Source organism: Melospiza melodia, chromosome 2, assembly GCF_035770615.1.
Source record: "Melospiza melodia melodia isolate bMelMel2 chromosome 2, bMelMel2.pri, whole genome shotgun sequence".
Lineage (NCBI taxonomy): Eukaryota > Metazoa > Chordata > Aves > Passeriformes > Passerellidae > Melospiza > Melospiza melodia.
In genome coordinates, this window is record NC_086195.1 from 118,888,124 (window position 1) to 118,912,812 (window position 24,689).

Genomic DNA, 24,689 nt, shown 5'->3' on the forward strand with positions numbered 1-24,689 from the left:
AAGAGGCTGCAGGTCTAATCTCCATTCTCTGAATTATATTTGTACTATTTAAATTTAACTTAATAATGACACATCATATAAACTCTAACATCCTTCGGTCTCTTTCTCTTTATGTATCTCAGATTTATCCTGGAAGTTTTGGTATATCTCATTTAGAATATGTAGTCCTTACTCCAAAGAGGTGCTTGTAACAGTTTAAACAAAACTAAGTTAAGATTAGTAAAAGAGTACAGAAATGCATATGTATACACACACTCATACATATATAGTATATAGAGACAACAAATAGCTATGTATATCATATATAATTGATATCTTGAATTCATCTGCAACAGTATTGGAGTCATTAGGGATACCAGTGATTTCCATCTCTTGACCAAAATCTGTGAAGTTTCCTAAGTCTCTAGAAGAAAAAGCTGATGTTAGATGGTAAAGCTGGTGTGGTACGTGATGCTGTTTTAGTGCTTCAATCAATGTAGAAGTTTGGCTGTGGATGCTGAATACAGCTCATTGTGATGTGGATTTGGGTGTGTGTGGTGCTGTGAGGTCCCCAGGACAAGGTGAGAGATGAGAATTTGACTCCATGTTCTCAGAAGGCTGATTTATTATGATATGATATGATATACTAAAACTATACTAAAGAAAGGGAGAGGATACATCAGAAGGCTAAACAAGAATGATAATGAAAGCTCGTGACTGACTCCTCAGAGTCTGACACAGCTGATGGTGTTTGGTCATTAATTAAAAACAATTCACATGGAACCAATCAAAGATGCACCTGTTGGTAAACAACCTCCAGACCACATTCCCAAGCAATCAGATAATTATTGTCTTCATTCTTTTCTGAGGCCTCTCAGCTTCCCGGGAGAAAATCCTGGGCAAAGAGGATTTTTGAGAAAATATCATGGTGACAGGTGTGGGGTTTTTAGTTTTGCTTTTCTTTTATAATGTCTAGGTGGTGACTGGGTCTGGTCGACAGGAGGCTCAGAAAACAGATGCGGAATATCGGAAGCTCTTTGATCTCTCTCTCCAAGGCCTGCAGCTCCTCTCCCAGTGGAGTGCCCATGTCATGGAAGTGGTATGTAACATGGGAAGTATAATCAGATGAAAAAGAGGTGTCTTGGTGAGGTTAGACAGAATAAAACTGAACTGAAAAATGTATGTTGTGTTTTCAAAGGATCACTGAATATTCTGAGTTGGAAGGGACCCAACAAGAATCTTGTTTCCTTACTTTCCCTCTTCCTTCTTCTTTCACTCCTTTTCTCCTTCTGCTTCAAACCTCATTCTTAGAGGATGGCACATGAAGTCCACAGAGTCTAGGAGTAATGTTGCTGCTTTGAAGATCCAGTAGCTTCTATCTCACACAGTACATTCAACTTGTTCTATTTAGAGGATAGGCTGGCTGTCACCTGTGAACCTTCACCAGTTGTTTTAATGTCACTCTTCATACAAACATTTTGTAGACTAAGACTTCATCATTTCCTTCTAAACATTGTTTAAAATTATGTTGTTGGAAACGTCTGTACTGACATGCAGTCACTGAGGAGGTGAGAGAACAGCTCCAGCTGGCTGTGTTTAGACATCACCCCTCAGTAAATAGAAGCATGTATGGTTTTAACACACAAAAATGGATGGAAGGGCTCCCACTGGCTTTAGATTGGGCTTTTAGTCAAAAGGAAAGTAAATGCAGGGAAAGGAAAATATGAGAGGAGATGAGGGAGGGGAAATAAAGAACATGCTGAGTTGTTTCTGTATATTGTAGTAGTTTATTTTCAAAGCAGATGCCAGTTAGAAAAGGGGCTGTGCTTTTTTCCAATAGGAAGCTGCTTAAGGCAGAAATTGAAGAGGAGTCCTTGTTATGGTGCAGACACTGAATAAAAGCTGTGTGCCTTAGTTGAACCAAAACACGTTCTAGGAAGGGTTGGAATGTGACTTACTGTATGAGAGAAGCCAGACTTGCTCCTCTTCTGCCTCAGATGTCTTGGGGACATGAAATAATTTGCACTATGTGATCCACAGAGGGCATAGCTGGTGAACCAGTTCTCTCTCATTTGTATCTTTAACTGCCTCTTTTAAAAGCCAGTAGATGAGTCATGCTTTTCCCTGTATTATCCTATTCCTGTTTGAATTCACAGTGTATTTAATGGTGAAAGTCTTGTTCTCCTTTCTCTTCTTAAGGGAGTTTGCTGTCATCTATTCCTTGCCTCTGCAGCTCCTAGACTTGCACCCTTTATTTCTGTCATCACAAATTGCTGCATCCAGGGTCTCTTCACAGTGAAAATCTTTCTATTGTTTTATATCTCAGCAGGATGTCTCTCATTCTTAGCTCTGTTTTTGTCCTACTCATTCCAGGACAAACTTTCTCTGGCATCACAGCAGGTTTTTTGGGTATTCTCACTGCTTTTCATTGTCTTTCTAGTTTAAATGGATTCCCATAAATACTTCTCATCTAAGTTCAAGTTTGTATTCACCTTCTTCCTGTCCTACTGAGAATTTATTCTGATAGGGAGTATCCTAATTATTTACCTGTCTCCACCTTCACTGAGTATCCATGAACATAGTTGAGTGCATCGTGTTGAGATAAAAACTTGCATATGTTTGTTGTGTGTGCATCTTAACCCTGTCAGTTTAATCCCTCCAAAGAACTTCTTTGTTTAATCATTTCCCCAGTGCCCTCTTTGTAGCACTCAGCTTGCAGGATGTGATGCTTCTCTTTGCCATAGGTGAATTGAAGCTGTTAATCCATTATAGTAGGCAAATTTATATTGCTCTGTAATCTAATATTTATGCTAAGGTGGTCTCAAGCAGGTCTTGTTATATGCTGAATTGAAACTGTGAGAAAATTGTATTTAAATGTGACTAGGATTTTTCACATGATGTGCCCTGATGGATATTAGGCCAGCCTGATGCTGGTCAGGAACATTTTGAGCTGTGTTTGCAGTGACTGAAAAGGCAGTATTTAAGAGAAGTGCATGCTGTGCAGTTCATATTGTCACAGATAATACAGCTATTTCCACACATTTCAGCCTAGTAAACTTAAAAATCAAGCCCCCTGAAAAAAAACCCAAACCATCAACAACCCAAACCTGTAGTTTTCTGGTTGTGTTTTGAAATCTAAATGTGAATATTTCCTCAAGTGGGAAGCTCCTCTTTTTGTGTGTGGGTCTAATGGATTGTTTTTTTTGTGTTCTGAAGTCTTTCTGAGTTTCTCATATTTCAAGCAGAGAAGAAACTTTTGCCTATGTTAACATTTGCACAGTAAAAAGCACCCTTAAGCGCAATACCTGTTGAGTTTGAGAGATGCATTTCTTTGGAATAATACAGAATCACTGGTTTTCAGGAGAAGTTTTTAGGGAAATTATTGTTTGGCATTTCCACCAGATAGTAGTTTCAGAATTTACACAAGGTTTGAACATAGTACCAAATAATATTCTTCAAATATTCATGAAAATGCTGTGGTATTTCTCAAAGCATGCTATTTGTGTCCAACTGTGTTTTGTGTTTCTCAGCATTTTTGTTTCTTTTTGTTCCCCCCATCTTTTTCTCTCCCTTTCCTGCCTTGTGAACTGCAGTACTCGTGGAAGCTGGTGCACCCAACTGACAAATATTCCAATAAAGATTGTCCTGACAATGCAGAGGAGTATGAAAGAGCAACAAGATACAATTATACTAGTGAGGAGAAGTTTGCTTTGGTTGAGGTAAGAGAAATGTTTTTCTATAGGGATTTTCCAAAGATTAATTCTATACAAAAGAGAACATTCTCTATAGGCATTTTGCATACCCAATGCAGAAAGACAGCCTGCCCTGTGCTGACATCTATCCTTTGTCATTTGTAACTCGTTAATTCCTCTTTTCTCATTTTTTATATTTAAAAATGCACTGTTTGTACAAATATAGAAACAAAATAAGAAAAATATATTTGTCTGTTTTGTTGTTTTTTTTGTTTTTGCAGGTGATTGCCATGATCAAAGGTCTTCAAGTGCTGATGGGACGAATGGAAAGTGTTTTCAATCATGCCATTCGTCACACCATTTATGCAGCTCTCCAGGACTTTGCCCAGGTCACACTTAGGGAGCCATTAAGACAAGCCATTAAAAAGAAGAAAAATGTCATTCAGAGGTAGCATTACTGTTCTCATATTTTTCTATATTCTTCTCTCCAGACCTTAGTAATTAGTTGCAGAATTGCACAGATGTTAAATTTTACCTAAGCCTGTACTCCCAATCTGTCTGGCATTCATGGTTAGCTTGTTTGGATATGAATTGAAGTTGAAGCAGTCGGAAGGTAAAAATGAATGGCTGCCAGCATGGCTGCAGCAGAGTCCTGGCTGTCCTGAGCCTCTTAGGACTACTTTAGGAAGTCTTGTGTTCAATGTTGTTCATTTTTATTTTAAGAAAATACAAATGCAGTAATACTGAAAGCAAAATCAGTGTTTGTATTTTGAAGAAAGATTTCACTGTTGTTTACTTTATGATTCCAGTATTTCCTCTTTTGTGTCTTATGTTTATCCCATTCTCTCTTCTCTTTGCCTTAGTGTTTTGTCTTATTTCTCAGCTTCTGCTGCTTTTGGTTTATTAGCCTTACACATCTCTTCCAGTGCTCCATCTGCCCACGCTGATTAGTGACATTTCCTGACCTTATTGTTTTTTGTCCCTAATTGTTTGCTTTTAATCTTGACTTGTTTATCATGTTCACTCCCACATTTCATTGAAAGCTCTTCGAGGTCAAAGTCCTTAGCTAATTAGACTATTGCTAAGTGCTCTGTCTGCCACAGAAATATCATCATAAGCTAAAAATAAATAAATTGCTCCACATTATCAGGTTTGCAGGGAAAGTGTTTTTGTCACAGGATTTTAATGAAATAGAAAAATATTACTTTCATACCTACTCAGATTTGGGATGAGACATTTTCTTGGTCATTCAGCATGCCACAGATTATGCCTGACTCTGTTCCTGGCAAGTATCTGAGTTCCAGTTCAGTATTTGGACCTAAAAGTATGAAGCTGTTTGTGCAAATTTCATCTGAATTCTGGAATCTGAATTTCTTCTGGAAATTCACAGGATTTCACAGGAATTTTGCTTTTTTTCATTTCAAGCTATCATTGTCTCTCTTTAATTTTGTGAATAATCTGCTTTGGTTTGATTGAATGTTAATTGGATTCATAGTGAATACGTATTCATATTAGTATGAATTTGGTTTGAGTGATCCAACTCTGGGGTTCTCAACACAAGAAAGATGTGGACCTGTTAGAAAGGGTCCAGAGGGCCATGAGGATGATCAGGGGCTGGAACACTTCTCATATGAAGACAGGCTGGGAGAGCTGGGGTAGTTCAGTGTGGAGAAATAAAGGCTCTGGGAGGCCTTATTATAACTTGCCAGTACCTTAGAGGGGCTTATGACAAAGAGGGAGAAGGGCTTTTTTGTGCAGGCAGATAGAGACAGGACAAGGGGCCATGGTTTTACTGAAAGAAGAAGGCAGGTTTAGATTAGGTATTAGGAAGAAATCCTTTATTTGGAGGGTAATGGAGCACTGTCACAGTTTGCCCAGAGAAGTTGTGGGTGCCCCATCCCTGGAAGTGTTCCAAGGCCAGCTTGAATGGGGCCCTGAGCAGCCTGATGTAGTGAAAGGTGTCCCTGCCCTTGGCAGGGGGAAAGTTGGAACTAGATGGTCTTGAAAGGCTCTAGATTAACTTTTCTGATATACAGCATGGAGTGGTTATTTTGTGGCTGTGTCATTCTTGAAAACGTTGGTGAAATTCTTTGTTCTTGGTTGGAATTACCCTGAGCTCGCGAATGTTGTTGCAAACTTTCTGTGCTCATGGAAGAATGCTTAAAAAAAGTAGTGTTCTATTAGAGAGCTTGGATGTGCTGCAGTCTGAAGATGTGGGAATTGTGTTCAGTGTTTTGCAGGCCATAAGGAAGACAGTGTGTGACTGGGAAGCAGGTCATGAGCCATTCAATGACCCAGCTCTAAGGGGAGAGAAGGACCCCAAAAGTGGCTTTGACATCAAAGTCCCAAGACGTGCAGTTGGACCCTCCAGCACTCAGGTATTTTCCTGTCTGGTGGTTGTGATACCTGTCAACAATTATTGCATGAGGTGTGTTCTTTCTGTCCTGAACTATTTTAAAATTGCAGGTTTTATTGCGGTCTTTTTTTAATGCTAAAAATCTACTCTGATTTAAATTTGTAAAATTAGATGCGCATAACCAAGAGCCTCTGCCTGGACTGCTGTAATTTTCTACTCTGTTACATAATTTTTCCAAGGGTTCAATCATTTTAATTTGATTTTCTGGGAACAAATATTTTCTCATTGAGCTCCTAATGTTTTTAAATAATATTTTTGAACTATATGAATTATTTCTATGCTGACTTCTATCTTTGGTATGGCTGGTGAAATTTTTTTCTTAAATCACACTATTCAGTAGATGTCCAGTAGTTTAAAAATATGTTTAACATATAAATGAATGTCTGTTAAAATATGGGAAAATATATGACTTCTGACAAAATCCCAGTGTTCAGTAATGAATGATAAAGCTGGTCCTTAGAATCTAATTTGTCTGCTGCTGCCACTAAAACGAGATATTTCAAATGTTTTCTGTGGTAGTCATCAAAATCCCATACCTAGATGCTCATTCTTGTTACCTCCATATAGTTCTCTTTATTCCATTTGTGGATGTGTTTGGAGAATGTATAGTCTGATATTCATAGCTCATCTGAGAAAATGAGGTACTGAGTACTTGGGGTGAAAAATTGAAGGCAACTGTGATTTGTGAAGACAATCTTTTAATATCTAAAATCTGTGGGAAAGAGAGCATGTATGGTTAATAATTTTGGTTAATAAAAAGTTGCTTAGTTTGTGATAAGGTTGGCTTAATGAAGATTTTGTTTTGATAATTGCAGAATAATTGTTTTGATTTCTAATTTCCTGGGGTGAAAGAAAAGGTTAAATATCACCACCAATTTGCTTCTCCTGTGCTTTAAGGGCTTTACTTCACCTTTGCAACATGCTGTTTAGAGTATGTGGTTCTCTCTGCTTTTTCTGCTCTTGGGCTGGCACACTTGTCCTTCTGGGTTGACAGGAAGGCAAGAGGTCAAATATATCCATTTTAGATAGATTTTCCTCAGTTTCATGTGTTTCTAAAATGGCTGTGTATGAACGGGTAATTGGTGCTAAATAAGTTTTAAATCATTTGATAAGCTAATGGCTCTCTGAGCATCCTCTGAAATGAACAGGAACTTTCCCTTTGCTTGAGGGAGCCCCAGATTGCAGTGATTTTTCTGAACAACCTTTCTGTATGGCCTCCTCTGCATGCTCACTGTGCTGCTTTTCGTTTTTAACAAACTAACATGTTTTCTCCGCTTCTCTTTCCCGTTCCTTATTTACCCGTGTGTTTTTATTAACGGATTCTCTTCCCCTGCCTGCCCCTGTCTGTTGGTTTTTAGCTCTTCATGGTTCGCACTATGACAGAGTCCTTGAACTCTGCTGAGCTGTTGAAGCAGCTCAAGTCTCTGGGATTGGAAAAGCTATTGCATGTGACACACAAGTTTCTGAGGCAGTCCTACATCTATCCGCCTCTTTTAAACTTTGGTGGTAAGACATTACTTATTACTTTTACCTTTTGTGGTGATGTGAACTGTTCCACTGCAAGTGGTCTGCTGCTGAGTGTCAGTGGAGATCCCCTTGGCATGGGTAGGCATTTGTGCTGCTGTCTAGGCTAGTGTTGCATCTGTTCCTCTTGCCTCAAAGGCTTTTATCCACACAGTGCCAGTTTTCAGTTTGAAGTGGAGCAGTCGCTTACTGATAGTAATTCTCAGTGTTGCTCAACTAATGTACCATGTGTATTTTCCTTTTTTCCCCTCCCCTTTCCACCGTAATTGTTTCCTTTAATGATACAGCTTTACATGGTGAGAACTATGTTAGAGTCCCTCATTGCTGACAAAAGTGGTTCCAAGAAAACCTTGAGAAGTAGCCTTGAGGGGCCCACCATATTGGACATAGAAAAATTCCATCGCGAGTCTTTCTTCTACACTCATTTGATAAATTTCAGTGGTAAGATATGTAGATGATCAGTGTCCAGCTTAGCATGTCCTAACACCTCTAACACGATCTGGAAAATGTTTCCGATTGCCTAAGTCAACTTAACCTTTGGTTTATTTACCAAAAGCCTTGGTCTGTCCAAACTTTTTCTGAGATGGTACTTAGCTTTATGGTGGGATTTTTATTTTGACTTGTTACATGTTTGTTTCTAATGCGTCAAATTTCATATTGTTACCTCTTTTTTCTATTTTATGTATGTACTTACATAAACAATAAGCCTATACACACTGAAATTTTTTTTAAAGGAAGTAGTTTTTGTGTTTTGGGAGATATTTTTTTTTGTTTTGTTTTAAGTGCAGAGGAAACAAATTCTCTGTTGTGGTAAATTTGATGTCATTTCACTACTCTTACTATTCAGTTAATTGTAATCGGAAACATGCTGTCCTAAAGAATTCACCTACTGACATTGAGTGTACCTAGTCCTTGTCATCACCATGCTGTGTTGTCTTTCATTTTTGTTTTGCTGCTGGTCTCCTTTACCCTTGGAGAAGGGGGAGTCTGTTAATACCAGTCACTGTGCTAGCTGGGGAACAGCACTGCAAAAGGTCTTCAGAAGGTCTCAGTGTAAAAAGTTCATTCCTGTTTTAGTTCACAAGCATTCAGGAAAGGCAGGATTGTACCAAGTGTTTTCTGGAGAGGTGGGAAGCACACCTCTGTGCCCTTGATGGCATCCTTAGAAACTTGTTGTTTTAATCCCTACTTCATGTGTCTGTCTGTCATTTCCTGCCCATCTAATCAACAGGAACATGTGGAGCAATTCAGTCCTCCATAGGGAGGGATGATACTGGTAGTTCCAGTGCAATTTTGCCTCCTTCACTTACTGCTTCCCAAATTCAGTGTATGGCTTTCTCAGCCCCCAGCTGAGAAATTAAACTAGAAATCCCTTTTTACTGGTGTACACAGTTTTTCTGTTTAACTGATAGTCTCATCCAGTTCCACTCTTTTTTTTTTTCTATAAGAAGGCACCACTTTGGGGGCCAGTGATGAATTCAGAACCCTTACAAAAAGTCATGGGCTTTACATTTTGAATTTACTTTAGATTATATGCCCTGTGTACAGCTCTAGTGACTTGCACCTGCTTTTTTTTTGTTTCGCATTGCATCATCAGAATCACAGTTGTATTGTACTTGATGTATTTCTATAAGAAGTGTAATTCTCCCTTATTCATTCTGAAAGAAACCTTGCAGCAATGCTGTGATCTGTCCCAGCTGTGGTTCAGGGAATTCTTCTTAGAGCTGACCATGGGCAGAAGAATCCAGTTTCCCATTGAGATGTCCATGCCTTGGATTTTGACGGATCATATTTTGGAGACAAAAGAGGCATCAATGATGGAGTAAGACCCGCTTGTGCTCTTCCACTGAATGATTATTCTTAATGATTGCATTCCTTATTATGATGTTGCTCCTTTAATTGGTTTTAACAAGTAGTCATTGAGAAGGTATTCTTAACTTGAATAAAATTTTTGTCTTCATTTGCCCATTTTCACAGTCTCTTAAGTTTTCTTTTTGATGTGAATAATTGAAATGCTAAACCTTTCACATCATTGCACCAGCCATGTATTTTGCTCCTTGAGTTCTCCTTGCTTATTCTTCAGAGATATCAAATATAATGTACAGTGGTTAAAGCCTAGTTCCATTTTGATGGACAGCTAAAAAACAAGTTTTAGACTTCAAACATATCTACACCTTTTCCTAAACCAACAAATATTTTCTTAAAGGAAAAATTGTGATCCTTTTTATATAAACTAAAAAAGGAAAATACCCTGTTTTCGTGAACCACTTGTGGATTGCAATATTGATTGGCTTACTTCATCTTGACAGCACCATCCTAAAGAATCATGACTTTCATACACATGTAACTCTCATGTTTTATTCTTTTTCTTGCAGGTATGTTCTGTATTCTTTGGACCTTTATAATGACAGTGCTCATTATGCACTTACCAAATTTAAGAAGCAGTTCCTCTATGATGAAATTGAGGCAGAGGTAAAGTAACCTTACCTACTGGAGAAAAATCATCTGTACCTGAATGTGAAAATCATGCTAAAGGGCAAGGTCTTTTTAAGAGATTCAGAACAGATGGTGATAATAGAAAAGCTGAGAAGACTGACCAGAAGATGAGCAACTGGTTGGGTGATATGTTGTGAGGAAAGCTGTAGACCTGTGCAAAAATGCCTCACATTAATGCTGAAAATTGAACCACATCTCTTGTACTGGGAAATTCGGACCTATTAACTTCCTTGACGATGTTTGATAAACAGTGGGAGATCTTAGAGAAGCTCTTTTAAAAATTTTAAGTATCTCTAAACATATATTTTTTTCCTCAAGGTAAACCTGTGTTTTGACCAATTTGTCTACAAGCTGGCAGACCAAATATTTGCATACTACAAGGCAATGGCTGGCAGGTAGCTATTCCTTCCACTATGAGGGCTTTCCTTCACACTTCTCTGCTCTGCTTTGCTGTTTAGTACACCTTAAGCATTTTCTTCCTTTCTTCATAGCCTGCTTCTGGATAAACGGCTGCGTTCAGAGTGCAAGAACCAGGGAGCAACCATTCAGCTGCTGCAGTCCAACCGCTACGAGACACTGTTGAAACAGAGACACGTTCAAGTGAGTTAACTCCAAGGTTTTATCTGAGTTGCTTGGCAGCTTTCCAGTGGTGTTGATTCATGTAGGTAGACAAAACTCATTTTGTGCTTCATGTTCTGTCGTCTCGGCAGCATAACTGAACACTTGAGATCTGCTTTTTTTGTCACATGAAGGTGTAAATTAAGAAAGAAAACTTAAAAGATCCTATTTTAAAGCAAATGTCTGTTGCAGTTAGGAAAACATGAGCCAAATAGGAATTCCATGGGTGATAGCGTTGCCTTCCTAGTAAAGTCTTTTACTAGTTTTCAATATGTTGTTGGCACAATATGATAGAAGCATAAAATGCTGATACAAGTACTTAAATGTAGATGCAATGTGTACTTTTAATTCTTTTTGTGAGAATTGGGATGCAAATTGTAGTACCGCATTTGCTCATGAATTTATAATTTTTGTCCATCTGCTTTGTTTCAGTGTGTTTGGGATGCAAGTTCACAAAGTGAGAGTCTGTTAATCTGGGGGGTCTCATAGTCCTTGTACAGCGTGTCTTGTAACCTGTCTGGCAGCTCAGAGCCTCACACGTGTTTTCCCTTAGCTCCTGGGCAGGTCCATAGACCTGAACCGGCTGATCACGCAGCGCATCTCGGCCGCCATGTACCGCTCCATGGAGCTGGCCATCGGCCGCTTCGAGAGCGAGGACCTGACCTCCATCGTGGTGAGTCTCTGCTGCCCTCTGCCACAGCCCTGGCACACCACCCGGGGTGGAGCAACCCCAAACTGCTGCAGCTCGGGACCCTGGGGGTAAAGTGTAAAGGAGGCAGGCACTTGGAGCAGTGAGAAAACAAAGAAAGCAATCACCTTTTGATATAAGTTTTTGTAAGCGCCCACTTCTGCCCATGCTTATAAATAAATTGCGCATCAAAAAAACTAGCCTTGTGCTTGGGAGAGTCAAAATTCATGGATTTACTCAGGCAGCTTGGTTTTGTAGCATGACAAAAATAATTTTTTGGTGAAGGAAAGAGATCTGACTTGTCCCCGTGGAAGAGAAGCATCTGTGCAATATTGAGGTGTCCTTTTGAGTTAGTTTCCCGGTTAAAATGCTAAAAAACAATTTTTATTTCAAGACAGCATGAATTTGACAAGTAAACATGCAGTCAGCAAGAAAAAATATCAGGCACATTCAGTTCTGCTGGAATGAAAAATAAATTAAAAGTTGTGCAAAAGAGTTTACTGTTGTTCTTTCTGTAATAAGATTTTTACCAGTGACATTTTGTCATGCAGTTAACTATCTTGGTTTAATTTCATTCTTTACTGAAGAGAAATCAAATACTGAGGCCATACAGCCTCTTGACTTCTGAAAGCTTGGTTTTATAACTTTGAATTATTGAAAGGTAGTTTTTCTTTGTTATGTGCAGTACACTTTTAGTGACTGAGTGAACAGAAACCATCAGTGATGTGTTCCTTATGTCACAGGTTCTCGTTCTTTGAGTAAGAGTAAGTGAGTGACAGAACTAAGGGTTGTCCCTTTACCATGCTCCTCCTCCTTGTTGTTTTGGTGTTCTTTTTTTGTTTTATGCAAAATGTTTTCTGTTGAAAACTGGCTGCTTTCCTCAGCAAGAAACTGATCCAAATAGATGAAGTAATCTGTAATTTCTGCTGGTTTTCCAGATAAACAAATGAAGTTAAAGTATTTACAAGACTGAGCTATTATTTTCTCCTCAAACTGGATTTCATTCTGTAGTAATAATCTTAGTGTTTTTTTTTTCCTGGAACTAACTTGCTCACAGGTGTAAAACTCCTTTGAAATATGGAGCACTTAAATCAGAGAGCAGTTTATGGAAAGATAGCAGTAGTAATTTGATACAGAACTAGAAGCAGCCACTGGATATTTCTTCAGTAGAACACTGCACAATAATCTTTAAAAGCAATGCTTGAATTTTTTGGAAGTAAGGGTTGTGTTCTTTGTGCTTGGTATTTTCAATGCCTGATGGCAGATATGGAGTTATTTTATTTTATTTTAATTGCCAGAAAAGATGCTAGGAATTTCTTGTCAAGAAGAGAAACATAATGAAGTCAAGTACACATGCATAGTCATGTAGCCTGCAGCTAGTGATTTTGTGGATACCTTTACAACATTTGTAAATGTTTGATGTGGTTTTTCATTGCATCTTTGTACATCCTTCACTGGAGTAGACCACGAGAGGGATTTATGGTAAATGTGATGTTATTCCTAATATTACCACTACAATAGTTAGTTCACCAGTTACTCTACTGAGCAGAAATTACTTTTGTGATTGCTTGTAAAGCAGGAAATGTAGAAAGGTGTTTCTGGCCTATGTCTGACTCCATTTAAGTGTTGGAGTTTTAAGTTTTGCTCAGTGGAGGAAGTGTTGCTACAGATCTGTGTTTGAGGACTATCTTTGTCTAAATACTCTTAAAGTCTCAGAAGGTTTAAGAAACAATCCCAAGAGTACTGATTCTGTCCAGCCCTTATTGTTACAGTAAGAGACTGGGAGAGAGTCAATTGTTCATTTTGACTTCTTTCTAGTTTTCTTTTTCCTCAAGGTTATTTGTGTACTTTGTTCAGTTTCTCCACTTTATTAAATGCATCATTCTCTTTTTTCCCCTTGTTTTTCGTAGGAGCTGGATGGCTTGATAGAGATAAACAAAATGACTCACAAGCTTCTGAGTAGATACATGACCTTGGATAGCTTTGATGCCATGTTCAGAGAAGCCAACCACAATGTTTCAGCCCCTTATGGCAGAATCACTCTTCATGTCTTTTGGGAACTCAATTATGATTTCCTTCCAAACTACTGCTACAATGGATCAACTAACAGGTTAGCAAGGCAGCTTTTACATTTGCAGCTTTTTATTTATTCTACCACCCTTCTGCTACTTCTTCCCTAGCAAGTGCTGACAAGTTCATCTCCATTCATTTAGTGTTTTCCACTTCTAAGGCTTTACTTGAAATGAAGCAGCATGAGTCATTTTACCAAGTGCTGTTAAATGCATGAAAGCCTGTTATTTGTCCACAATAGAAGGCAAATGGAACCACAGCAACCAAATTCTGACATTTTGATGACGTAGTTATGGTATGCTGAAAAACAGAGTGTGTCAAAACACTGCTAAGGGCATATCAGGAAGGTATTTTGAAACAGGATTTCAGGGTGAGATGATGGAAATAAAATTATAGTCCTGATTCTGTGCTAACATGAAGAAAAGTTTCTTTCTGTGAATTATTTCTGATATTTATATAATTATTTCTTATTTCTGATTCTTTTTGTTCAGTGAATACTGAACTCTTCCTTTCTGGAGAAAGGAAGAGTTCAGAATTCACTGCAAACTGCAATTGTAGCCTTTAAGGAGAGTGAGTAATGGAAATAGAAAGAAGAAGGTAGGATCTAAGGTTTGAATGAGGGGGAAGCACAGTGTTCAAGATTTTGCATAACTGTGCTTCCTGCTTATATGCTGATTTTAGGTTTTGTGTTACTTTTAGTCTTTACTCAGGTTTTGCTTAAAGCCCCATGAAGTGACAGTAAAGCGATAGTGAATATTGAGCTGTAGGAAGAGGAGGAAGTCTGCTCTCATCTTATACTGTCTCCTTGGAGAGCTTTCCTTGTCTGACATGTTCTGTGATGATTATGTTGTATTTTAGATCCAAGATTCTGTCTGAAAAAAAAAAAAAAGATTTTTTTTTTTCGTGGTTAAGTTTTACCCAAGAAACTTCTGTTACAGGAATCTGTTTGCATGGGAAAATTGAATTTATTTTGGAGGGAGCTTCTGTGCAGTTAATGTGTCTGGAGATCAGTATTGGAATATTCAGCGTGCTGTATTAAGAATCATGTGACAATCTTGATGAAATGCTGCTCTTCCACCCATCAGCTTTATTGAAAGGCATTCAGTAGCTCCTGTACAGTTCAGTCTGTGTTCATCCTGGCTACAAGGGCTGCCTTACTGCAGACCACAGCACTTGGGAAGTGAGTGTGAGCTGCCAAAGGACATTAGCAGGGTCCTATAGCACTTAAAATCTGTACACAAGAATTGAGTTAGGCTCAGCTTGTTGGGTAATTAATTCAGGATAATTAATTTAGGAGATGTTAAAAGCAGCCAGATCTTAGGCAGTATGTGTACCATGTGTCTGATTTCATCACAGAAGTGCTTTGGTTTCAGTCAAAAGCCAAGTGTGGAGAGAATTAATGTATGTGTTGCACATGCTATACAGTGCCCTTTGATATTTTTGGTGAGAGAGAGAACAGGAAGTTTTTGGCCTTTTTATAGTCCTTAAGCATGTTCATTGCTGCCTTGCTGTTAGCATGAACTTCAAATTGCTGTGCTCTCTCTGCATTCAAGTGTACAGGTTATTGAGTGCAAACACAAGAATGCACTGTGAGGAGCTGTGTGAGAGCTGCTGGTTTAATGCTTGACTCTTGATAGGTAAAGTCTTGCATAAAGGTTACATGTAAACAAGGGAAGAGAAGCAGCAAATAAAGGCTGGAAGAAAGAGATATAATTGTGATGAAAAGCAGAGAGATTACTTGGTGCTGTGAGGGGCTGGAGGCAGAGTTCCCAGAAAATATGTCATACCTGTGGCTACTCTTCTTTTAATATGACAGCTTGGTATAAGAGTTCTTCTTTTAAAGTTAGTGTTTTGGTCAGATTAACTTGTTTCCAGTAGCTTTTGAAGCTCTTTTCCCAAGAATGCTTGAACGTGAAAATTTCATATATCTGTAGAAGAGTTCAACCATGTAGAAACTCTGCAGGTTTAGTTCAAAAGCTAAAGCTCTTCATGCAGAAGTGCTGGAACACATTGCATGTTTAATTATTTGGGACTTTGGACATTTTTTTGTATCAGATAATGTACTGAGATTAGACAGTGAGACTGCTATTAAAAGATTCAGCAATTTAATAATGGGAGTTGCCATTAATGCTGGCCAGCTGTACAGACTCAGGGACAGCAGTTTATGGAGAAGGAATGGAGAGATGAGTGAGATGATCTTTTCAGATTGGCAGTGAAATCCAAGGGTATTTTTTATCCACCTGTTGACCATCATGAAAGAAAGAAAGAAAGAAAGCAAGCAAACCTTTGGATAGTGCACAAGCATATGAGCTGCAGGTGAGGTCAAAGGTGTCTCTAGTTCAGTGTCCTGATGCTGTCAGCAGCCATAAAGGGGCTGAATTTGAAAACAAGGCAGGCTTGAGGTGATTTCTTCCAGGAAACATGCCAGTCTCCAGCAATGATTAGATGTTTCTGTAAAACAAAAATGAGGGGATGTTAGTGCAGTTGTGGTCCTTTACAGGGGTATTCATTTTTCCAAATTGTTTTGTCCTGTCCCTTTTATAAAGCTGTGTGAGGCTTTGACATTGTGTGCTCCAGTGAGGAGTCTGCAGTGAAGCTTGTGCTGCATCTCTTTTAGATGCTCTCAAGCTATTGTCCACCAGTTCTTTTACTGAAAGCGGCCATAAACAGATGTTTCCCACTTTTTGTCCTTTCTGTGCTGCCTGGGATTGTTTTTTAAGAGCCCTCTCTCTGTTTGCCCTCAGTTGCACGTCTTTTCAAGCCAGGTCTTTCCACACCAGGAATATTTGTCATGCTTAGGCCTGCATCTGAGCTTTTTCCATGTGAAGTTAGGTTATCTAGATTCAAATGACTCAAATACTCAGTCTTAGTTCCTTTTCCACTGTCTGTAGTGCCCCTTTTTCTGCCTTATTTTCTTTACTGTTTCTAAGCTGATCTTTTCCTTCCTTGACAGCTTGTTTTGTATTAAGGACTAACAGAGAAGCAAGTGTGAGACAGTCTTACATTTATTTGAATTGAAGATTTTCTGTGCTTTCTTGTCACAAATGATACAAGCTTCTGGAGGCAGTAGTCAAACTAGTAGCTCCATCTCCTTTAACACATAACCCAAATCTGTGTTCTCTGGTATAAATTCATGTGTACAGCATTCTTCCAAATGCAGTATGACATGTTTCTTCCATGGGTACAGATTTGTCACAGAAGGAACAAAAAGACCAGCTTTTTATTTTTCTCTCTTCCTGACAGCCTCTCCCGCTTCCTTTTGCGAGCTCTTTCTCTCTCATACTGCTTTTGAGACTGGCTTTCACGAGAGAACAGCTGTGTCTTCTTGTGTTGCATACACTCTGACAGTCACTGCTCAGAAAAATTTTCAGCCCTTGCACATAGTGCTGGAGCAAACCTGAAAAGTAGCAGTGCAAACCATCTAGTTTCTGCTACCAGGAGCCAAATGGTAGAGGGATATAGACTCATGTAGACTCACTCAGAGGGGTGACTGTAATCAACTACCTTTCCCCTCCTAAAAAGACAAGCAACCAACCAGTCTTTCTGGCAAAAGGAAAAGTGACAGCAATGGATTGGCAGATATGCTACTCTCTCATGCAGCATTTTCCTTGCTGTTTCCTCTGTTCTCTCCATCTTGGCATCCAGGTTTAAGAAGGGTGAGTCAGATCTAGTGTTCACTGAGAGGGAGTGTAGGGCTACCGTTCATTCTGCGAGACAGGACAAACTAATTGGAGAATGATGGAAGCAAGAAGTGTTCAGTTAGGCAGGGAGGTGCAGAGGAACTCTTTCTGTAGGAGCAGGAAGGGAAGACTGTCATATCCCATTACTTCTAAGTTGAAGGTCAGAAAGTTTGTGAATGAGGTTTATCTAACCTGGTGCCTGCAATGCAGCAGGCTCATTGCCCAAAGCAGTCTCTTTCAGTTATCTCCTTAAACAGATTGAAGTAAAATCACATAATCATTTAGATTAGTTTGTGATGTGTTCACTATGAACTCCTTCCTGGTAGGTATCACAGAAAAATTAATATTAAATGATTTGATCCCTAAAATACTTTGGGGGCTCATGTTGTCCTCTAGCAATTTGCTTACAAAGCTTTGGTAAGCCAGAAGGCTTTTCATCTGCTTAATCTACTTTGACTGCTTACAACCTGTGCTGATTAAAATGGATAAATTGCTGTGAGATCATCAACACTGATTAAAAATGAAACTGATTATCTGGGAATATGCTGAAACCTGTATCCTACCAGTATCCAGGGGAAAGTAAAAGTTTGTTTAGCTTTGATATTCAAAGAGCTTCAGTCCTTCAAAGAGACATTCCTCTTACTTGGAGGAGGAGCAGGAGGAAACCAACCAGCAGAATGTCAGGAGGAAAGAACACATACACACGGACATTGAAAAACTTTGAAGAACAGTAGATGATGCTGAACTGTAAGGTTTTCATATAGCCGTTAGTTTTTAGGGAAGAAATTTCTAATACTTACCTGAATGATGTGTTGGGATTAGTCACATACTTTCTAGGATGATGCACTCTTTAGGCTGCTGTAGCCTTAATCTTAGATGTTGCCTCTCCATAACTTAACAAGTGACTGTCATCCTTTGCCCCTATTTCCTTACTCCTTTTCTTCCTCTCTTGGCCTCTTTCACTCAAGAAAATATAAGCAAGTGTGTTTGCTTCAGGTCTTTAAGAAAACTTTAAGACTATTTTCTACTACTCTGAAGCATTAGAGATGGAGAAACCCCCAAGCATGCAGAGGAGCACTGGGAAGCACACAAGAGTTACCTGAGCATTTACTTGCAGTGACTCGTTTGCTCCCAGACACTAATTACATTGTAATTGATACATATACACACAATAATTTTTGATAAATCAAAAAATTATAGTAACAGATTCCAGAGTCATGGGATGCACCCACTTATATGTCAAAACACTCCTTTCCTTGTGAGTGTTTTAATTTAGTGGTAAAAAATCTGCTCTTGCCACATATGTCTGCACACGGAAACCCAGTCTTATCTCAAATGACATGGTATCTCTTATGATTTCATTTTAGAGATTCTCTTAGGGCTTGAAAATTGATGTCAGATTAAACAGGAGTGGGATTTTGGACAAAAAAAAGGGGAACTGGAGTAATCTCTGGCACTGTCGTATGTTGCTGATTACTTTGAATTCCATCAAATGTTTGCATCATCTCTGGTAAACTCATTAATGAAGTATCTGCAGAATACAGATTCAAGTAATCCCTCTCAAAGGAGAGTTTTCAGTTTCTATGTGAGAGAGAAGGGGAGAAACTTGTAAGCTGAGGGAATATAAATGTAAGAATATCTAAATAATATATGTATTATCAAAAATAATTTATATAAATAAAGTATTTTTCTTTAAAATCTCTAAATGAAAACTCTTTCTGGACTACAGCAAGTACAAGTATTTTTGGGAAGAGTGGCTAATCTATAAATGAACAAGTAGCTGTACCTGTTTTTGAGAAGATTAAAAATGCAGAAAATATTATTCTGAAGTTATAGATTCTCACAAGAATGATTCAGAAATAAAACACAGTGGAAGTTATTGTAAGCAACATGGTCCAATTTATGTTGGTCTTGGTGAAACAATTTTTGATTATCATGGCTGTTCATGTTTTTAGCTAGAAGATGGATATATTAAAAATTAAATGTCTCTGTTCTTTCTAGGAAGAATTAATAATGAATAATTAATTTTATGTGCTGATGAAATGTAAACACTTTAAACAAAAAAGATCAAGATACAATATATCTTATTATATTATAGTGTAAGGCAAGTTTTCTTTCCTGAAACATTTTCCTAGATACATTTCTCTGATATAGTATCAGACCAGCCTGATATTTTACAACCATTTGATGTGCACTTCTTAAATAGCTATTTTCCCTCTTTGCTGTGCATATTCAGCTTTGAACCATTTATCAATAAATACTTTTTAATCAAGGTAAAAAATAAAGTAGCCATCCAGCTTGTAAACACACATCCCCCAATAATTTTCCTCTGTTTAGTGAAGTTAAGCAGAATTGGCATTGTAGTGGATATTGATTAACTTCTTCCTGCCCTAAAACTGCAGTGCTGCCAAATGTGCATTACACAGTCAACAGGGAACATCAGGGGGGAAGATTTGTGCTGCTGGTTCACAAGAGGACTGGGAATGGTCCTTCAGGCTCTGGTGGCCTCAGTTGTGGGTGGGATGGCTGATCCTGTCTTTGGCAGTGCTCCATATCTTTGTAGTTCTCTTGTGGCCCTCTTAACCGTATACAAAGGTAAAGTTAAGCATGATTTGTACTGGTACCTGCTCACACTGAACTATGATCAAACTTTCAAAACATTGATTTTGCTGCAAGGATTATTCCCTTTCTCATACCTTTTTTTAAAGGTAACATCTAACATATTTCTCCTGATGTGAATTTTGGGGGGAAAAGCTCAGAAGCATTAAACAGAAATGCCATGTTCCTCTTTGAAGGCGTATTTCTCTCTCAAGGACTTAATTTTGCAAGCACATTATGCCCTGTGAGAGGCTATTGCTACTTGGTTAGTTACTTCCCTGTTTGTTGGCCTGGGCTAGTGGTGAGGAATATTTTGGGATCCTGCACACCATGGGAAGAGCAGTAATTGTTGAACTGCAGTATGATTTGTGTCTGTGCTTTTGGGCAATTCAGGCTGTGTGCTTCCCCAGTTTCTACTGGGGCTGAAAGGCTGCTGGTCTGGCTTTGATCGTATTTGCAGACAAAAGCAGTCTTCTACAGGGCAGGGTGCATTAGGTGCATACCTGCTTACCTAAGTATAAATAATGAATTCTTGTTTTTATTTTTTTATATAGATTTGTTCGGACCGTGCTGCCATTTTCTCAGGAGTTTCAGCGTGATAAGCAGCCTAATGCACAGCCACAGTATCTCTATGGATCAAAGGTTGGGTTTGATTCCCTTTATCTTTATGGTTTGCTCATGTTTAATGGTATCTTTTTAATTATAGAAACTATGGTATGTGAAAGTTATTAGAAATGGACTGAAATACATTTTGTGTGTATTAAACTGAACATACACTTTTTTAAGACTTGGCTTGAAGCTCACCATGTGTTTCAGCATTGGTTAGTCTGATGTGCAATTGATTAGTCTTATCTGACAAAGCTAAAAATAAGCCCTTCTCTCAACCACCTTGCATTGTTCAGTTGCTAACAGTGGCAGAGCAAACTCAAAATAAAGATTAATTACTCATTGGTTACTCATCTGGTGATGAGAACAAGAGCCCATCTTGGGTGCAGCCCTCCCTTGGGATGACAGAAGAAAAGGGAATAGATAGAAAAACTGTTTCAGATGTTATCTGACTTAAGAGGAATATAGATTCTGACCATCTTAAACTATCAGATACCTAACTACTTCAATTATTTTTTTTTATGTAATGTTTCTTTGGACTCTACCAGAGCTGTAAATTCAATGTGATGAACTTGGTGTCTTGGTCATCTCATCTTCTGAATTTATTTCCTGCTTTGCAGTTAGGTGGGCTGGGAAGGTTTGTGCAAGTTTTCAGTGGAAGGGTACGTGATTTGCAGTCACATACTCTGTCCCTGGGGCAATCCCCAGTGCTGAGGTTGGAAAGGAGCTCTTGTGGGTGACAGCTTGGAAGAGTGCTTGACACAAGAGAACAGCTGTGGGCTACCCAAGTGAGGAAAGTTAGCTTGCTCTCACAGGACCAATGCTATGCTCATGTGTAAGAGATTTGTTCTCCCTGATCACTGCAGATTTATTTCCTTCTTCTTCAGAATTATTGCTTGTGTCTTAATGGCAGTTAAAGACATAGTGCATTAACATATATTTACATTTTTAATATCCAGTCAGAAATATTGATCTACTTCAAACTGCGCTAAAAACCATCAGTGCTATATTCAGCAAATCATTTGGCACTATATGACAAGGTGTCACTCTAAATTTTGCAATGTTTTCTTGACTATCAGGGTGCCAAGCTGAAGTATGAAAAAGATGAATGAAAAAAATAAGGATTAAATTAGAGGATGGACAATAAAAAAGCTTAACATTATATTTTATAATTTAAAATTATTTAAAATATGTACTTAATTATACATCTAATTTATGCAAGTGTGCTGTAACTGTTATGGGTTACTCTCAATATCTACCTCCTACTTAGGCATGAACATAATTAGTCCTTGTCTTACTCTTATTTTCTGCACATCATATCATAGATGTATGGTGCAATTTCAACCCAGTAATCTAGGTTTTGGGATATCTCAGGAGTTACAAATTTCAGTGCTAAAATATCTGCTGCATTTGTAAAATGTAAAAGAGGTAGAAAAGGATTCACATGTTTTAATGCGGAATGTAGCAGCTGACTGTCAGCTCCTGTAAATAATGTTTTATGTAATTGTTCTCCAAAAAGGAACAGTAAATTACAGGAAAGTGGAATTTTCTTACATTAGAGTTATTGTGTTCCTTACTATTTTAGTAACTGACCAGATGCAGCATAGAGCAAAAACCTGAATTTCATAGAGATTGCTAACTTAATTTATCTAAGTGATGATGCAGTGGGGTGAGTGACAGAAGATTAACTGGGGAACACTTTTTTAATCAGTCAGGTTACATTATTAAAATGAGTTTAGTAATCTTCACACTGAGAGCTATACATTTTCAGAATTCTTGATTATTTTTCTATATGAGCAGCAACAATCAAGCCAAGGGGTCTTACTTGCATTTTTGGGGCAAATTTCATAACTGGATAGGCCTATATTAGAAAATACTCATGACTCTCTCTAATTTTAAATTTTAACAAGAGTATATTTTTATTCTTGAGTTGAATTTATTTTGAAATTGAGGATCTCTGAGTGGAGTTTTTAACATTTCCACTTTATATAGGCAGTAACAGATAGGAATTCTTACATTATAGAGGCTTCGCTACTACAGCAGTAACTAAAGAAATTTTTTGTTTGTCTCTCAAAGCATTCACATATTCCCAGATATTTCTAAATGGATCAAAGCATCTGGTCTATATTAATGTGCCTTGATATTTAGCATAGAGAGTTGTAGTAACATTCTCTTTAGCAACTCAAGTTTTCTGAGTGATATCTTCATGTAATTAGCCAAACAAAAACCCACAGATACAACTTCCTTATTCTGGTTGATGTGGAAGCAGAGCTGTCAGGTGGGAAGGAGCCAGCCTACAGAAGCTCATTAGCCTTTTCAGTGAGCTGGATTATTTTAAAAGTTTGATTGAGCATGGTCACTGAAATCCCTTTACTCAGTTAAAGTATGTGTAGGATTAATGACATTAATATTAGCAGGTTGGAATTTGGCAACATTGGGTGAATGCATGAAATATTTTATAATATACATATAAGCAAGTATCTTTCCTGGGGACTTGAACTAACTTTCTGTTAAATACTTGGTTTTATAGAGGTTGTGTAGACCAGAATTGAAAGGCTTTCTTTTTGTCTTACACAACATTTTCCAGATATTGTCATGTTTTTTTTTGTCTCTGGCACCTTTGTAGATATATTTTGTGAAAAATACATGTTTGAAAGGTACTTCTCACTGTGAATATAATGATTTTTATCTACTGCAGGTGCACAAATTAAAGTCAGTTTGCACTATGTTGCAACCTGCTATCAGTTTGGTAATCACTTAGAATGTTTGCCCCATACTTGATGACTGTTGAGTGGAGAATTACCAAATCTAATACAGAATTGCCTGAATGAACCTGAATTAATCTGTAATAAAACTTTCTCAGCAAGAAACAAAGAATCATGCAGCTCTGTGGGCATGTGGTGACATGAGTTTTTCAGAACTAGAGCAGAAAACAGATGACACTGCATGAATTGCTCATTTGCAGCAGGTGCGAGATGGTCCATTGCTTGTGAGATGATATAAATGTTTATCTTAGGAGTGCACAGTAAACTCTGTGGGTGGAATGGTTTTATATTTAGAGAAGGTAAATCCCTTGGGAAGCACTACCATGGTAGCTCTTTGCTTTCTCAGTTGGATGTAGGCATGTCTTTTGGATGAGTGTGTTTGTGTATAAATAACAAAATGCAGTAGGTGAATTGCCTGGAAACTGCTTTAAGCAGAACTGCTCCTTGTTCTCAGTGTGGCATGTACATGTGTATATAACATAAATGTGTGTCTATATATGTATTGCACTGCCTTAAAACCCACTTAAAAAATGGACATGCAGAGAAGTAAACAGGTTTCCAAGAGCCCAAGATGTTGGCAGAGATTGACTGTGTGTCTCTTGGCCTCGTTCCATTAATATTAAAATAATCTTTTCTTGATGAAAACCTAATCAGAGAAGTGTTACTGTCAATTTGATTACAAGATAATTTTAAAGCATTTTCTCTGTCCTCGCCACCCAGGCACCCCTTTGTGGCACTAAACCTGTTGTGCTGGCTTCATGTTCTGATGAGGGTTCTTGAAATAGTGCCTGTTTCATGTAACATTGTCATTTGAAACAGCAGTGAGCTGTTATTCTCACAGTTTGTTTGAGACTGACGTGCAAGACAAAGGAAAATGTGTCAGCTGGAGGAAGTGCTCTGCAGCAGGTGGAGAACACGTTATTGCTAACTTCACACAATAAAAATGCCTTTTGAAGTGTTTTCTGAAAGTCATACTCGCCCCCGTTCAGCAAGTGCTCTGTGTGTCATGCTTGTCCTACTCAAAAAAAAAAAAAAAGTAAAGAAAGATTCATCACACTTATGCCAACTTCTCCTTAGCACTCAGAGTCGATGCATTTCACAAGTCGTGGGAATTGTTGTCAAAATAGAGTAGCTGAAAAGATCCGCTACCTGCTGTGAAATATTCATGGGGAGCTCTCTTGCCAAAATTGTACCCCCCCTTAGCTTCCAGGGTGGAGGGGGATGGCAGCTGCCCAGGCAGCAGCTCTCCAGCCTTCACTGGTGCAACCAAGCTGTGTCAGAGAGAGCTGACTTCACACGTACATTCGTACCAAGAGCAATTAACTGCCTGCACTCACAGTGCACCTTTGGTTTTTTAGGCATAATATACAGCGATACTAAGATTTATTATGTTTTTATGGAACACAAATGCACTTAAGAGGTTTAAAACAGGGTGACTTACACATGTAAATCAGACAACACTTGTCACTAGTGAGGGTGAACAGATTTCTGTCCAAAGGACCTTGGCACTTTGCCATGAAGCTCAAGGCAGAGTGAGATGATCAGCAGGTTTTCTTG

General features: G+C 38.4%; 1 protein-coding gene across 3 annotated transcripts in view; it reads left to right on the top strand.

Moving 5' to 3' along the window:
• CYFIP1 (cytoplasmic FMR1 interacting protein 1) overlaps positions 1 to 24,689 on the top strand; it is a 105,050-nt gene that overhangs the window by 56,411 nt on the left and 23,950 nt on the right. For 2 of the 3 annotated variants that reach the window (XM_063149717.1, XM_063149719.1), the window contains exons 12-23: positions 956 to 1,078; positions 3,573 to 3,698; positions 3,953 to 4,119; positions 5,902 to 6,049; positions 7,899 to 8,052; positions 9,277 to 9,433; positions 9,987 to 10,083; positions 10,426 to 10,502; positions 10,599 to 10,707; positions 11,279 to 11,398; positions 13,324 to 13,523; positions 20,316 to 20,403. In XM_063149717.1, the coding sequence (XP_063005787.1) occupies positions 956 to 1,078; positions 3,573 to 3,698; positions 3,953 to 4,119; positions 5,902 to 6,049; positions 7,899 to 8,052; positions 9,277 to 9,433; positions 9,987 to 10,083; positions 10,426 to 10,502; positions 10,599 to 10,707; positions 11,279 to 11,398; positions 13,324 to 13,523; positions 20,316 to 20,403 (1,566 nt within the window). Of the gene's footprint in view, positions 1 to 955; positions 1,079 to 3,572; positions 3,699 to 3,952; positions 4,120 to 5,901; positions 6,050 to 7,445; positions 7,594 to 7,898; positions 8,053 to 9,276; positions 9,434 to 9,986; positions 10,084 to 10,425; positions 10,503 to 10,598; positions 10,708 to 11,278; positions 11,399 to 13,323; positions 13,524 to 20,315; positions 20,404 to 24,689 lie in introns of all 3 variants that reach the window. The other variant, XM_063149718.1, reaches the window with a different exon arrangement.